This window comes from Aegilops tauschii, chromosome 2 (assembly GCF_002575655.3).
Source record: "Aegilops tauschii subsp. strangulata cultivar AL8/78 chromosome 2, Aet v6.0, whole genome shotgun sequence".
NCBI classification, from domain to species: domain Eukaryota; kingdom Viridiplantae; phylum Streptophyta; class Magnoliopsida; order Poales; family Poaceae; genus Aegilops; species Aegilops tauschii.
In genome coordinates this window covers 644,392,248-644,405,808 of record NC_053036.3, presented here as the reverse complement: position 1 = coordinate 644,405,808, position 13,561 = coordinate 644,392,248, and the positions used below count along the sequence as shown (strand labels likewise).

General features: G+C 49.1%; 2 protein-coding genes and 1 long non-coding RNA gene across 3 annotated transcripts; 1 reads left to right on the top strand and 2 right to left on the bottom strand.

Moving 5' to 3' along the window:
• The first annotated feature begins 2,055 nt into the window (after positions 1-2,055).
• Positions 2,056-3,206, top strand: LOC109758742 (uncharacterized). Its single transcript, XM_020317608.4, has 2 exons — positions 2,056-2,587; positions 2,674-3,206. Exons 1-2 carry the CDS (start codon positions 2,211-2,213, stop codon positions 2,900-2,902), a joined length of 606 nt encoding a protein of 201 aa, XP_020173197.1. The 5' UTR covers positions 2,056-2,210; the 3' UTR covers positions 2,903-3,206.
• A 439-nt stretch (positions 3,207-3,645) lies between these two features.
• LOC109758743 (uncharacterized) lies at positions 3,646-7,062 on the bottom strand. Its single transcript, XM_020317609.4, has 7 exons — positions 6,694-7,062; positions 6,040-6,069; positions 5,392-5,487; positions 5,107-5,224; positions 4,409-4,733; positions 4,243-4,297; positions 3,646-4,100 (listed from the first exon to the last, which is right to left on the bottom strand). The coding sequence occupies exons 1-7, from the start codon at positions 6,814-6,816 to the stop codon at positions 4,026-4,028; spliced, it is 822 nt and encodes a 273-aa protein (XP_020173198.1). The 5' UTR covers positions 6,817-7,062; the 3' UTR covers positions 3,646-4,025.
• Positions 7,063-11,876: 4,814 nt separating this feature from the next.
• LOC109758744 (uncharacterized) lies at positions 11,877-13,347 on the bottom strand. Its single transcript, XR_002231872.4, has 2 exons — positions 12,334-13,347; positions 11,877-12,254 (listed from the first exon to the last, which is right to left on the bottom strand). It is a non-coding gene; the product is annotated as an uncharacterized lncRNA (long non-coding RNA).
• Positions 13,348-13,561: the final 214 nt, after the last annotated feature.

The window sequence follows — 13,561 nt, the reverse complement described above, 5'->3', positions numbered from 1 at the left end:
GCCTTTTACACTTGGATGAATTGCACGCTGCATTATTCAGTTAGAGCATCTCCAGCCGCGCCCCCCAACAGGTCCTTCCCAGGCGATTTTTTAGCGTCGGCGGGTAAAAATCGGCCCAGTCGCGTCCCCACAAGTCTGTTTTTTACGGGTTGGGCCGAAATAACAGCCGGCGCACCCGAGCCGAACCCGGCGCGCTGGGGCGCCGGCACAAGCGAAAAGGGACGTGGGGCCGCTCTGACGGCGAGTTGAGAGCCTTTTCCCGCTGTTTCTTCCCGCTCCCCCCCACTTCCCTCTCATTCTCTCCATTCCTCCCACCAATCTCCCGCTCGCCTCCCAGGCGGCCGCCATGCCACCGAAGAAGTACGTGATCCCCCGCGCCGTGACAGCTGCGACCGCCGCCGTCGCCCAGCCGAAGCAGAGGAAGCCGAGGGCACCGCCGTCCAAGCCACCGGGCATGTCCAACGCCGACTGGAGGGCAGAAGTTCAACGCAGTGAGGCTGTGACCACCGACCGGCGGAACAGGGCCAACGCTAAGAAGGCCCGGGACAGCGCGGCGCTCGCGACGGCGGAGCAAGCCGAGGCGGCTCGCGTGGGGATGATGAATCCACCCGGCGGCCAGACCCAGTACGCGCCCTGGAGCCAGCAAAGCGTCGGCTCTCCGGCCGGCTTCTCGTCGTCGCCGCAACCCTGGGGATGCACGCCGTCGCCAGGCTACGACGACGGCGACGCGCACGGGGGGTTCAACCCCAACGTCACCTTCCCCCATGGACACCCAGCCCAGCGCACGCCCTCGCCCGCCTTCGCCGGCGTGCAGTACCCTCCATACAACTACTCGCCGCCGGCATACGCAAGAATTCAAGTACCTCCACGTCTTCGCGCGGATCGAGAAGTGCGAGAAGTGGACGGATGTCCGGCGCACCCTCGCCAAGGCCAAGGAGACCTACAAGCCGGACGCGCCGACGCCGGGCGCGTCAGAAGGGCGACCGGACGGCAACAAAGGGGCCAAGAAGGGGAAACACACCGACGTGGCTACCGCGCGTGTGAAGGAGTCCATCGAGCATTGCATCGCCGACGCACAGGCTCGGGCCACCCTGCGTGAAGAGAAGACCGAAGCGAGGTGGTCGGCGTTGATGACCAACATCGCCGTCAAGCTCGACCTACTCCGGACCAACGTCGCCACGAAGAAGAGGAACACTGACCTGGCTTTTCTGATGGGCGGGGCGGACATGCTCCAGAGCAGCGACGAGAAGCTCAAGGCATTGTACATGGCGGAGCGCGGCCTCATCCTGAACCAGCTGCCGTCGACGGGCGCCGCCAACCCCCACGCCCACGCCGACGCCGCCGCCAAGCCCGAGCGACGATGCCTCCACGACACCCAGCAGCACAGAGGCTGCGCCGACGTCGCCCAGCACAGAAGCAGCTCCGACACCGCCGAACCCGCGCACGCCGACTCCGCCGACGTGGGAGGCCGACCCCGCCGTGTGATGCGTTGCGCACGCGTCCTTTCTTTTTCTGTACGCCGAACTATTTATCTGATCGCCGAACTGTGACCGCAGATCGTCGGACTTGCGACGTCTTTTGTGAGCGGGAATAATCAAGTTTGAAATTGCGCGACTTGGGGGGGCGGCGCCTGGGGGCATGACTGGGAGCTAGGTCAGCCCCAGGGGCCAATCTAGCGCGGGCTCGCTCCGGGGGGCGCGTAAAATCACCGCCTGGGGGCCAACGGCTGGAGATGCTCTTAGCTGCGCTCTACGGAGCAGCTAGCGTCCACACTGTACACATGGATGTATTCTCAGTGCTCACATTCAGAGACTCACAGAGATGGTTCACCACGTGCCACCCGTCCCATCCCATCCCTTCCCTTCCCTTCCGTGAATCTTCTCTCCTCCGTTAGTGTAATATTCTAATTACTACTGCACTTGACAGCTAGCTAAAGTAAAAAAAATGGAATGCTCACCACGGTCATTATGATTGTCCACGCTCCAGTCCAGCGCAAGAAGCATCCAATGATCCTCCCATGGCGTGAATAAAATAAAAAGCATCAACTTTATTACCTGCACTCTGTGTCTGTGCCACTGCTCACTCCCCACCTTCACTTCACCACTCCACTGTCCACTGCCCAGCTCCAATCTCCCGAGCTCCGGCCGCGAGCAAGTAAAATACTCCTCCCTCCCGACTCCACTCCCTCCGAGTCAACTGACTGACTGACGATGGATCGGCACGGGCACGGGCAGCACCACCGGCTGGTGACGATGCCGCGGGAGGGGGAACCTTCATCCTACGCGGGGGCCGGCGGGGGCGTGGACGTGGTGGCGCGGGAGGCGGCGGCGCAGGCGCTGGGGGCGGTGGTGCAGCTGCACTTCGACAAGACGGTGGAGAAGAAGCGCAGCGCCGACGCGCAGAAGCAGGAGCTCTGGCGCCTCTTCCTCGCCTTCTTCCTCTTCCTGGCGCTCGTCCTCTCCGCCGTCGCCGGCGGGGGCCGCCTCCAGTGCCGCCACCTCTGGGCCCCCGCGGGCCTCCTCTCCCTCGCCCACCTCGCCTTCTACGCCGCCGTCGCGCACCACCTCCGCTGCCTCAACGGCTTCAGGTCCTTTCTTCTTTCTTTCTTTTGCTACAATCGATTTGGATTCGATCTGGTTGAGTAACAATGAACTGCATATATATAATGAGTAGGTACCAGCGGCGGTGCCACAAGCTGACACTGGCGCTGGCGGCGGACCGGCTGCGGATGCTCAAGTCGGCGGGGGAGGTGGTGGCGGCCGCCGACGTGGAGGTGCCCTACCAGGAGCCGCACGAGACCTACCTCGCCAAGTTCAAGCGCAGCTGGGCCATCCACTTCGCCTTCCTCATCGCCACCTTCGCCTTCTCCGTCGCCGCCGCCGTCGCAGTCCTCTGCTTCTAGCCCTACCCCTACCCCTACCCCTAGCCTACCCCTAGCCTAGCTGCCACCATTACCTTCTCCTCCTCCTCCTCTCTGCTTCTTCTGTTCATCAGGATTACTAGTAGAATCGAATCGAATCGAATCGATTGTGCTGTGCTGTGTTCCACCATTAGCAAGCAAGCAGCACCCAGAAAGAAAGAATGTCCTACAGACAGCAGCACCAAGAGTGAGTGGGATCTGTTTGCTTGCCTGCCTGCCTGCTAACATTCATTAATGTCAAGGATCTTCGTTGGCCATGATTGTGACCAACTCTGCTTTGCTTTCACTCGGCCTAATCATCAATTCATCATAACGCAACTGTCCGTGTCAATCACATCGCATCACGTCCTTTTTACTCTGCACATTGGATTTACCGAAAGTCAAACTTTGCTAAGTTTGACCAAATTTATATTAGAAATTATTAGCATCTATAATATCTAATAAATATAATATGAAAATATATTCTAAGATGAATCTAATGATATTGGTGTTGTTATGTGAAAATGTCTATAATTTTTTATATAAACTTGGTCAAAGTTGGATGAGATTGACTTCAAACAAACCTAATATGCAGAGTAAAAATGACCGGAGGGAGTACTAGCAGTATAATTGTGCTACTATCTGAGATCTTATCTACTCAAAATGTACACTACACTAGGATAAGAATCGCATCTGAGAGCAACACTGCAAAATACTAACGAGGAAGCTTTCATCTCGCTGCTTAATTGTTGCATTCAGACAAGTTCCTTTTATTTCCCCTTTCGAAATCGAGAGATCAAATGAAATAACCATCATTTGTTGTTACATCTTGGAACGGTAGTAAATATGATTCTGCTTCTACATGTTACAACATAATCTCCTTCCATGCTGTTGGGAGCTTGGCTCTGTTGGCTCAAATCTCTAGTGAAAGAAAACGAATACCCAAGAAAGGAACAAACAACAGATGCATGCAGGGAAGAGAGCTCTAGCTCCTGAGCTTCCGTTCAGGAGCTCCAATTCCCAACAAGTGATGGAACGATTTTCACGCGCTCCAGGGAGGTCGGGAGACCGACGAGCGGATAGCGTTCACAAGCTTCAGAACACCACGCGTGGAGGAAGAGGCTTATCACGCGGCCTTCAGGACGGTGCAGAGCGAGTTGTATGCATTGACGCACAGCTTGAACTTCTCCTCGGCTACGGCCTGTGAACAACACAAATGTAGGGAATGGACATGTCCTCTGTTAGAATATGTGTTCTCGCAAGTTGATATGTGACCAACACTGAACTAGTGTTGCATCTGTTGTTGGTTCAACTTTGAAACCACCTCACAGTCGGTCGGTTACCTGTGAAGAGCCCGGGTGCTTGTCAGGGTGCCACCTCAGAGCAGACGCGCGGAAGCTGCACGGAGTAAATCGGGTAAAAACCAGCGGAGTGAGTGGTAAGCAACATTTTGCAACGGTGGCAGAGACAAGCAACAATTTGAGGAGGCAGGACGAAACGGAATCTCACGCTGTTTTGACATCATCTAGGGTTAGTGGACCACGAGGTGGCAATCCAAGGGTGACCCTGTGCGCATGTGAGCCAACGCCGGCTGTCTCACCGGTGTCGTCGTCGTCGCTTTCGTCTTCGCTCTCACTTTCAACTCTTTGTCTTCGTGATTCACCAGCCCGTCTGAATCCAAACGATGAAGCTCTGAAGTGAAAACCCTCCCATGAAGCATGGGACCAGGTAAAACTCTGGTGATGCTCACCAAAGATGGTCTCAAAAATATTTTCAGGATTCACATAACGGGTTTCGTAGAAAAAGTTGTAGAACTTCGCCTTGTCCTTTTTGTCTACAAAAAAGAACATCCTCGTCAAACTTTCATAGTATTACGATGTGATAGCTACTTCAATGAAGTGATCTGGATGGCCAGCATCACGGATCCATGCTATATATAATCCATGAAAGTTCAACAAAACACTGTCATTAAGCAGCACGAAACACTGCCATCAGAAAGGATCAGAATTCATATAGTTGAGTTGTAGGCTGTACAAGTTTTGTTTGCCCTCGGAACTCCTCCGTGTAAATAAATCATATCCTCAGACGGAACTATGTAAGATATGCAGAAAAGGCAATAGCAGACCATGAAACGCTAGATAACCACATGGATATTCCCAAGGCAGCAGAGCAAAACATGGACCTATTGTGCTAAGATAGAACCATACCCTTTCTTTGATGGTGTACTCCTTGTCGAGGTTTTGTTGAGCTGTGATCCTGTCTTTTTCTGAATGTTTTGAATCGTGGAATGTCATGCGAATTAGCAAAGCTGCCCATACTTCCATCCTAGAGGAATACAAGTGCACTGTAGGCTTCAGGTACACAAGCAATAATAAATGGATGTTGGGTGTTTTCCGCCAACTCTTATGCTTGCAGAAATAAACTTTTGCCTTAGTTATCCCAGTCAAGGAAGGATAAGAATGTTCAAATGACAGCTCGAATAGAAATTTCACCTGTACATGAGGTGTTGACTTTCCATACAGAAGGTAATTTTTCAGGGCCTTCTTTCCTTCTGCTCGTTTTTGACGAACAACGTATCGCTCATATTTCTGTTGAAGAGTTAATCCCATTAGAACTATCTCAAAATATCACAATTGTTGAATGCTACCTAATCATGGTAAGGCAGCTATTAAATAAAGCATCAAGTACAAACCTATAACTGTTTTCTTTCTGCCTGATGAATTGACTCATTGAGTTTGCTTTGGCTACTAAACACATGGCAGTGAAACAAATGCATAACACAGCTAGAGGTGCTCAATTACATACTGACAGATCAAATTCTGGTATCTAGCTATAAATAAAACCTTATATGCTACCAAGTTTCTAGAAAACCATTACCAAGAGCTCTATGCAACTGTATGAGAATGCAAGCACCCTGAGGAAAAAAATCAAGTAAAATGCACTTTACTATCTTAGTACAATTAACTTGCAGTCCCTACTAATACTATACCGACCATAGTTACTGACGTATCTTGGAAGTTGCATCAGGCATGAAGTTAAACTGCTGCTTTGAGCTACTGTGCTTCAAGTATGTTTGACATTAATGGTGCTCATGTTCCCAGCCAGTACAGATTACAGTTGAGAGATGTGTCGAGGCATACCTTGGATAGCTTCCGTTCTCCATGTTCATGCTGCACATATATGAGAAGAACATGAACAGGAGTGATGTTGTAACTTGTAAAGCATATGGATAACCCTACCGAGACCAAGAATAAATTAATTGCCAAATGTGCATGTATCAGGGTCCTTTACAGGCTAGAACTAGTTGAAATAGGAACTGAAATCACAGCACAGCAGGTTAATTGGTTGAGGACACCCCAGATGTGCACATGGAGCTTCGTCGTTCATGCTTATCCTACTGGAAACCATGCATCGGCCGAAACCAATCAAGAAGTTTGTGGTCCATGATTCAGACTTTGGCATTCAAGTGTCCGTCCACCTAGAATCTGTGTTCGGATGCTTAGTTTCAGAACCCAAAACTATTTGTTGCGGAAGAAATCAGCATCTACCAGCACCATCTATCTACTGAAATGTGCATCTACTACAGCTTCCAATTGAACAGTTTGTATGGACACGAAAGATAACAGTGATCGCCAAACTGTTGCCAAGTTTGATCGATCTATTTTCCATCCACTGATTATTAACCACAAGCATCCACAGTGGCTAGCTAGCTACCAAGGCAAAATCCAACTAGGTCGTGGAAGGAAGGATTCGCTGGAAATGGGAAAAGAGGGGGGAGATTGAGGCGGCCGGACCTTGCAATCGAACTTGCCCTTCCACTTGGCGGGCGAGGGGGGCGTGGAGTGGAACGACGCCGCGGCGCAGAGGTGGCTCCGCAGGCCGGGGAGGCCCTTGCCCCAGGAGGCGGCGGCCTGCATCGGAGGACGAATCTCTCGCGCGGAAGGGGGGAAATGGCGATCGGGGAGACGAACGACGAGAGAGACGACGAGGATTTAGCTGGGCAGGGGCGGCCCCCTCCTCCTCCTCCTCCCTGGATTCGCCTCCGCCGCTGGAATTTTAGGCAAGAAAGGCCGCACCTTTCTTCCCTCCCCTCCGCCTCTCTCGCCGGCGGCCGCTCTTTCTTTTTTCTCCTACCCACGCACCTCTTTTTTTGTCCTAATCACAGAGAGCACGCACCTGAGACTCAGAGAGAATGTTGGACGGGCCAGATGGTAGGCCCATTAGGGAGTGGATGCTGTAGATTAGGCCCAGCTCAAGCATCCCCTCATTTCTTCTTTTATTTAATTCCTTGTCTTTTACTCAAAAAACAAACAATCGTTGCCGAGTCGAATCATGTGATGCGGCTAGAGATTGATCCCATCTCTAAAAGAAGTGAGAAATCGATCCATGTCATCATCGTCGAATAGCAACCTCCCTCCGACCATTTGCTGGCCCTAGCTCCAAAGCCATGCTGTCTCTGCACATGGAGCTGGTTCAGCTGATGGGCTGCCACATTTTGGCTTTAGACCCATTGGATCACATCCGGTTTCGGGGTGTGTGCACGCACCGGTGGTCTAGCACCATTAGTCTATGCGCCGGTGGCACCATCGGCCCGCGCTTTCACCCATGACGGTGGATGATGCTGCCCATGCCCTCTCTTTTCCCATTTGGGCGGAGCAAGGTTGCTACTCTTGAGAGGCTTCGTTCGCATCCCGGCCGGAGTGATTTTACCCGGCGACATCAAGAGACTTCTTTTACCACTCGGCCGGAGGAATCATTCGCATCCCGTGCCCTCTCTTGAGTGGCCACCATGTTAAAATGTATATTTATATACAACATGGCATTTTTTTAAGTTTTTTAGTTCATCCCAAAAATAATATTTTTTTGACTTTCTCACGAGGCAGTTTTATTATAAGAGGATGTAATTTTTCATTATAAGAGGGTGACATTTTTATTGTTGAGAGGATGACAATTTTGTTTTACCAATATGGTAAGTTTTACTAATAAGAGCATGTCATTTTTATTATTGTGATGATGGCATTTTTTATCATTAAGCTTACGACATTTTTAATAGTGTCATAGCAGTTTTTATTAACAAGATCATGACATTTTTTGTTAACTTTAATAATGAGAGGATGACATATTTTATTTTTAATGGCATAGCATTTTTACTAATAAGAGCATGACATTTTTGTTTATAATAGGATGGCACTTTTAATAGTGAGAGGATGGCATTTTTTTATTTTTATTGCATAGCCTTTTTTATTAATAAGAGCATGGATTTTTTGTTTATAATAGGATGGTATTTTAAATAGTGAGAGGATGGCATGCCATATATTAATAAGAGCATGTCATTTTTTATTTATAATATCATGGCATTTTTATTATTGTGAGGATGGCATTTTCTATTATTTAAGATGAGGGCATTTTTTAATTTTGAGAAGTGACATTTTTTTACAAGATTTTTGGGTGATGTCTAGGAACATGGTAACTTTTGTGGCGTTTTATATTTGTTTTTCTGATTTTTATGGCTTTTCAATTCGCTGGAGGACCTCCCCCGGCAAAAGAACGCGTCGATAGGAGGCTCCTCCCAGCGACTGATTGACAGCTGAAGGTGTCCATCTTCTTTGATGTCGCCTTGTTATGAACAACTAAACAACATAGTCAGAGACTTAACTATTTAGTCATACGTGTTTAGCAATATTAACAGGAATTAAGCTTTATTTTTTTTTCTAAACCAAATGGAAACATATAAGCAATCAACGACTTACTTCTAGACAACATAAGTCTACAACTTGTTTGCACATTGTAACTGGAAGAAAGAGAAAATAGTTAATACATACATACAACTGAAAAGCAATGGTGGTATTTTCCTGGCAACTAAAAAATAGGTTAAAAAAACTGCAATTCCAAAAAATGCTAGCAACTTCAGTAAATTTTCCTTCTCCTGGGTCGTCGCAAGCATATTTGAAACCACAAAGAGCTAGCATCCAACTAGGAATAAATCAGGTCGTTGGCAATGTATGACGGAAGGCTCCTATAGTAATCCACATCAATATAATCTAAGGTGAACTGTTTCATATGGCTGGGCAATTAATAATACTGAGAAGGCAGGCCGTGTTTAAGGTTGTAATTGATGGTCCGATTAAGCGTTGTTGTTGTGTTAGTTGATGTAGAAAGAGTTCCCTTCGCCATTTGGTCCTCTCAATTCTGCCTGTCGAACCGCAATTTTTTCACTGAAGCGTGGTGCATTACACAGACAGAGAAGACATGCTTCGATCATAGGCGTACGCTACGATCGGACAACTCTTAAGGTGACCGATCAGGAGCCCTGATCGGTTGACCGACGCGGATTGTTGTCCAATCAGATTGAACGACCAGATAAATGTGTGATCGCGAAAATGGACTGTCTAGTGCGCGGGAGGGTTCTGAAGGTGCCCGGTTTTAATGTTGTACAATAAGTAAAGCTTTCACCCATTGTGCACGCACGTATCTACGTACGTTTAATTAATAATAATTTAAGATGCTACCTAGCTACAATAGACTAATCGAGGGTCACAAGCTTAAATGCCAAAAAAGAAAGAAAGAAGCTAACATTAGTTAGCCAGGCATTTGAGCACGAACCGGCTTGTCCGCTCTTTCCCATGCTCCCATCTGTACTCCCATTTTATTCTACGGTTGTCTTTTTTTTTTCCTTTCTAATCTAATCACCCCCTAATTTTAAGGGTGGGGCCGGGCGTTATTTTGTTCCAATCAAATTAAGCCACGTACGCGGGAGCACGGATGGGCACACGCCCGGGGAGCAGGCGTGTGTGGGCAAAGATCTATACTATATATGGCAGTATACTATGGGCGTGTTTGGTTGCCCGCATTAGGCCCAGCCTGGCCCGCGCGGAAAGAAAGTGGCCCGTTTGGTTGCCTGTGTCTACTGTGCGGCCCGCATGGCACGAACCTTAAAGCACACTTGGGCCTAACTCGCTGGGAACACTCAGACGACAGTTTCTAGCGAGCCAGGCTTAGACGAGCGCACAAGGTGGGCCACTTGCACGAGGAGAGATGGGTGGGATACGAGCTGGTATGCAGCCTGTGTGTGCTTATCTTCTCCTACCTCCAATAACCTTCCCTCTAATTCTATTCTTCCTAGCCCCTTCCGATCTACACAACAGTGTTTCGATTCGAGGTAAGCTCTACACGAAAAAGATGCACCTCGATGCTACGGTTCCATTTAGGCGATTGGTTCGTAGTTTCGTCGGTCGTAAATTCTTAATTTCATCTTCCCGTTTGAAGCTGTTCTTGACGAATTTTGTCAGATTCGTTGCGCACGATCGATCGTTTGAAATTTCCTTTGACCAGCAGCCTAATCTCCCAGTTCCTCACAACATCCGTGTTATAAGTTTTTGGTTTCGACGATCGTAGCTTCATCTCTCTTTGAGCAGCAGTCTAATGCACGGACGCCGCCATGTCGAGCTCCTCTGTCCTCTGCTCAAAGCCCTCCTATTCGTCCCTCTCAACGCCGAAGCCTTTCCTCTTGATCTCCTTGCCCACGTCCTACTACACTAGAGTCGTTTCCGGCGTCGCTCATCTCGGCCTACTCTCTGTCGTCCTCCTACTGCACTGACGTTGCAATGGCGTGCACACTGCTTTCTTGTGTCCTCTGCCTCCGTGCACACTGCAGTTCGCCGCGCCGCCGACGGGGTCGATCATCTTGGCCTCCTCTCTCTCGCCCTACTACACTGGAGTCATTTCCGGTGTTGATCATCTCGGCCTCCTCTCTCGTCCACTGCACTGACGATACCATGGCGACGACACTGCATTCTCCTCCTCTGTCGACTGTCTTTGCGCGAGCACCACAACTAGTTCGCCGACGGTGTCGCTCGCCGTGCCGCCTACAGGGTCGCTCGTCCACGACTCCATGCTTGTCATGTCGGACACGGCGCCACGGCCACTATCCACCGCAGTCGCCATGGTCCGGCGCACACTGCATTTCTTCTCCCACTTCCTCTGCTATCTCTTAACCCTGTGTGCTAAGTGCAAGTGCTAGCTCTTAATCATACCTCATGCGGGCAACCAAACAGCGTATAGTTGCATGCGCCGAGACAATGCAGGCAACCAAACAACGTGCCAAAGTTGATCTCCTAATGCAGGCAATCCATATGCAGGCAACCAAACAACTCGCAGATGTCGCATATGAGGCTGTTTTTCTAGAGCCAGGCCGAGTGGAGATGTGTATGCAACGCGGGTACTGTGCGCGACGGCAACCAAACACGCCCTATGTGTGTGGCCGCATGCGCTTGGGCCTGCGCTGACACACCATATCCCGATCCGTGCTTCTCCAACCTCTCGCCCATCAAAGAGAGCAAAGACGCAGATGCGCACATGCTGGCCGGGATGGCGGCCTACAGGTGCACCAGCCTCCTCACCACGAGTGCGCCGACGAGTTCCACGGGGCCGCGGCCACCTTCTCCAAATCATGCGGAACTAGTGGTGGTGGGCTCGACTGTAGGCAGGCAAAGCTCGATGACGTCCGTGCCGTCCTCGCCGACGCCAACAACAGGCACCTCCAGTGGAACTGCGAAAAGTGTCGTCAAGGGGAACCAAAGAGGACGGTCGACGCCATCTCGTCGGGCAACCAAGCGGAGAAGTGCATGGCTGTCCTGGAGGTGCTCCTCGACCATGCCAGCAAGTAGCAAAATTAGGACGGCTCTTGTCAATTAAGCTGGTTTAATTTCCTTGATTGATTCTGTATGTATGAGTACGGCTCGGCTGACCGCAATTTTGTTTTCTCCATTGGCTTAATTAATTCTATACATTTGCTGTGCAAATCGTCGGTTCTCGCTCCGGTGCTTGTAGAGCGCCGCTAGATGGTCCATGAAATGGTTGTAATTTTTATTACCTCTGTTGTTCTTTGTACTGTCATAATTGAAGATACATAGATTGGAAGCTTCTTGCAAAAAAAAAAAAAACGTGTTGACAAAAGTAAACGAGGATACGAACAACCAAAGCATGGACAACAAACAAACTTGATAATTAGAGATTTCCCTAATAAGAAATTGAAACAAATCGTTGAGATATATATTCTTATTATTAGAACAACTACCGGCGACTTCAAAAGAATACAACAAATTAGACCACTAGTCCTGCTCGAACAGGTTGCCGGTTCAAGATCAAGGAACTCAATTTGACGGCGACGGAAGGTTAAAGAGGCGCGCGTCGATGTGGCCTTGGCACTCTTTCTTGCACTCGCCGATTGATGCATAGCACAGATCCAGCACTAGGCACCAGAAGCAACAATTGCCCGGTTTGCAGTCTCTATGATGAACGCAGAGCCCGCCCGGTATATTGATCTTGTCGTCGCCCGTGCCCTCGATGAGGCGGCCTGTTGAGCGAGCCACAAAACAGAAATTTAGGAAGCAATGGCTTCATGGCGCATGTGCTAGCTAGTGCATGCGACTTACATTGAGCGTAAAGGGGAAAACACGCGAGAAACAGCATAGGGAGCAGCAAGGCTGGTGCACGCGTGCGACTCTTGTGCTTGTCCATGGACCTGAGATCGATGATCTGATGGATGCTTGGTTGATGTGTGTTGTAAATGGGACAATATATGTGTTCTAATCAGCTCTACCATATGGACCGCGGTCGTCCTCTATATGGTGAGATGGAGACCGCGGCCGAGAAGGACCAAGGAAGAAGAATGTTTGTTCCTGCCTATCTGCCCGTATCAATTGAATTATTTTCTTGTTTCATCTGTGATATTCTCAATAAATAGACAATATGAATGTTGGCAAGCAATTAAATGGATAGATATTGCATGCGAGAAGGGTAATCCAACGCAATCGGCCGGTTGTTCTCTTCGCTATGCCCTTAACTCAAGTACCTAAATAAATAGATTTGATACCCTAACAAAATAAAAAATAGATTTGATACGACATGGAAGGACGGAATTGGTCAAAGATACATACTCAAGCCTACCAACAATTATACGTATGCAGCCAAAGCATTTTTCTTTGGACGTCGATAAGTACCGTACGTTCGGTCTTGGGGTCTCGCAGACCGAATGACTCGTTCGTACTGGATGGTCAATCGATCGAACAAATTTGTTCGGCCCAAAAACCCCTCAGCCCGAACGTTCCACCCCCACACCCGGCAAATTTGACAAATTTGACCTATAGACGAAATCAAATCACAGAATGAACTGTCCGTGAAACTATTTCACGCGGCTGACCCGTGGCGCCTAGCTCTCAGGCGTTGCACTACTGCAACGCCTGGGAGCTAGGCGCTGCACACTGACTTAGTAATTTTCTGATCACACGGGTGCGACGCTGGCCGTGTAGCGCCTATCTGTGAGGCGTTGCACAGTGTAGTGTGGCGCCTTCGTGTCGGGCGTCACACAAAAAGGTCAGCCGCGTAAAATAGTTTCACGGATAGTTCATTCTGTGATTTGATTTCGTCTATAAGTCAAATTTGTCAAATTTGCCCCCACACCCCCACGTTAGCTAGACCTTCTGTTAGGCCTGCTGGGCCAAACAATTCCCTTTGCAAATAGAAATTAAACAAAAGTGACAAAAAACCAGTCAGAAACTATTATGTACATAAAAAATAAAATCAACAAATAACATTGCATTAAAAATACACAAAAAATGAAGAAAAACCAGCTGAAAAACTGAGAAAAAAATATAACAATAA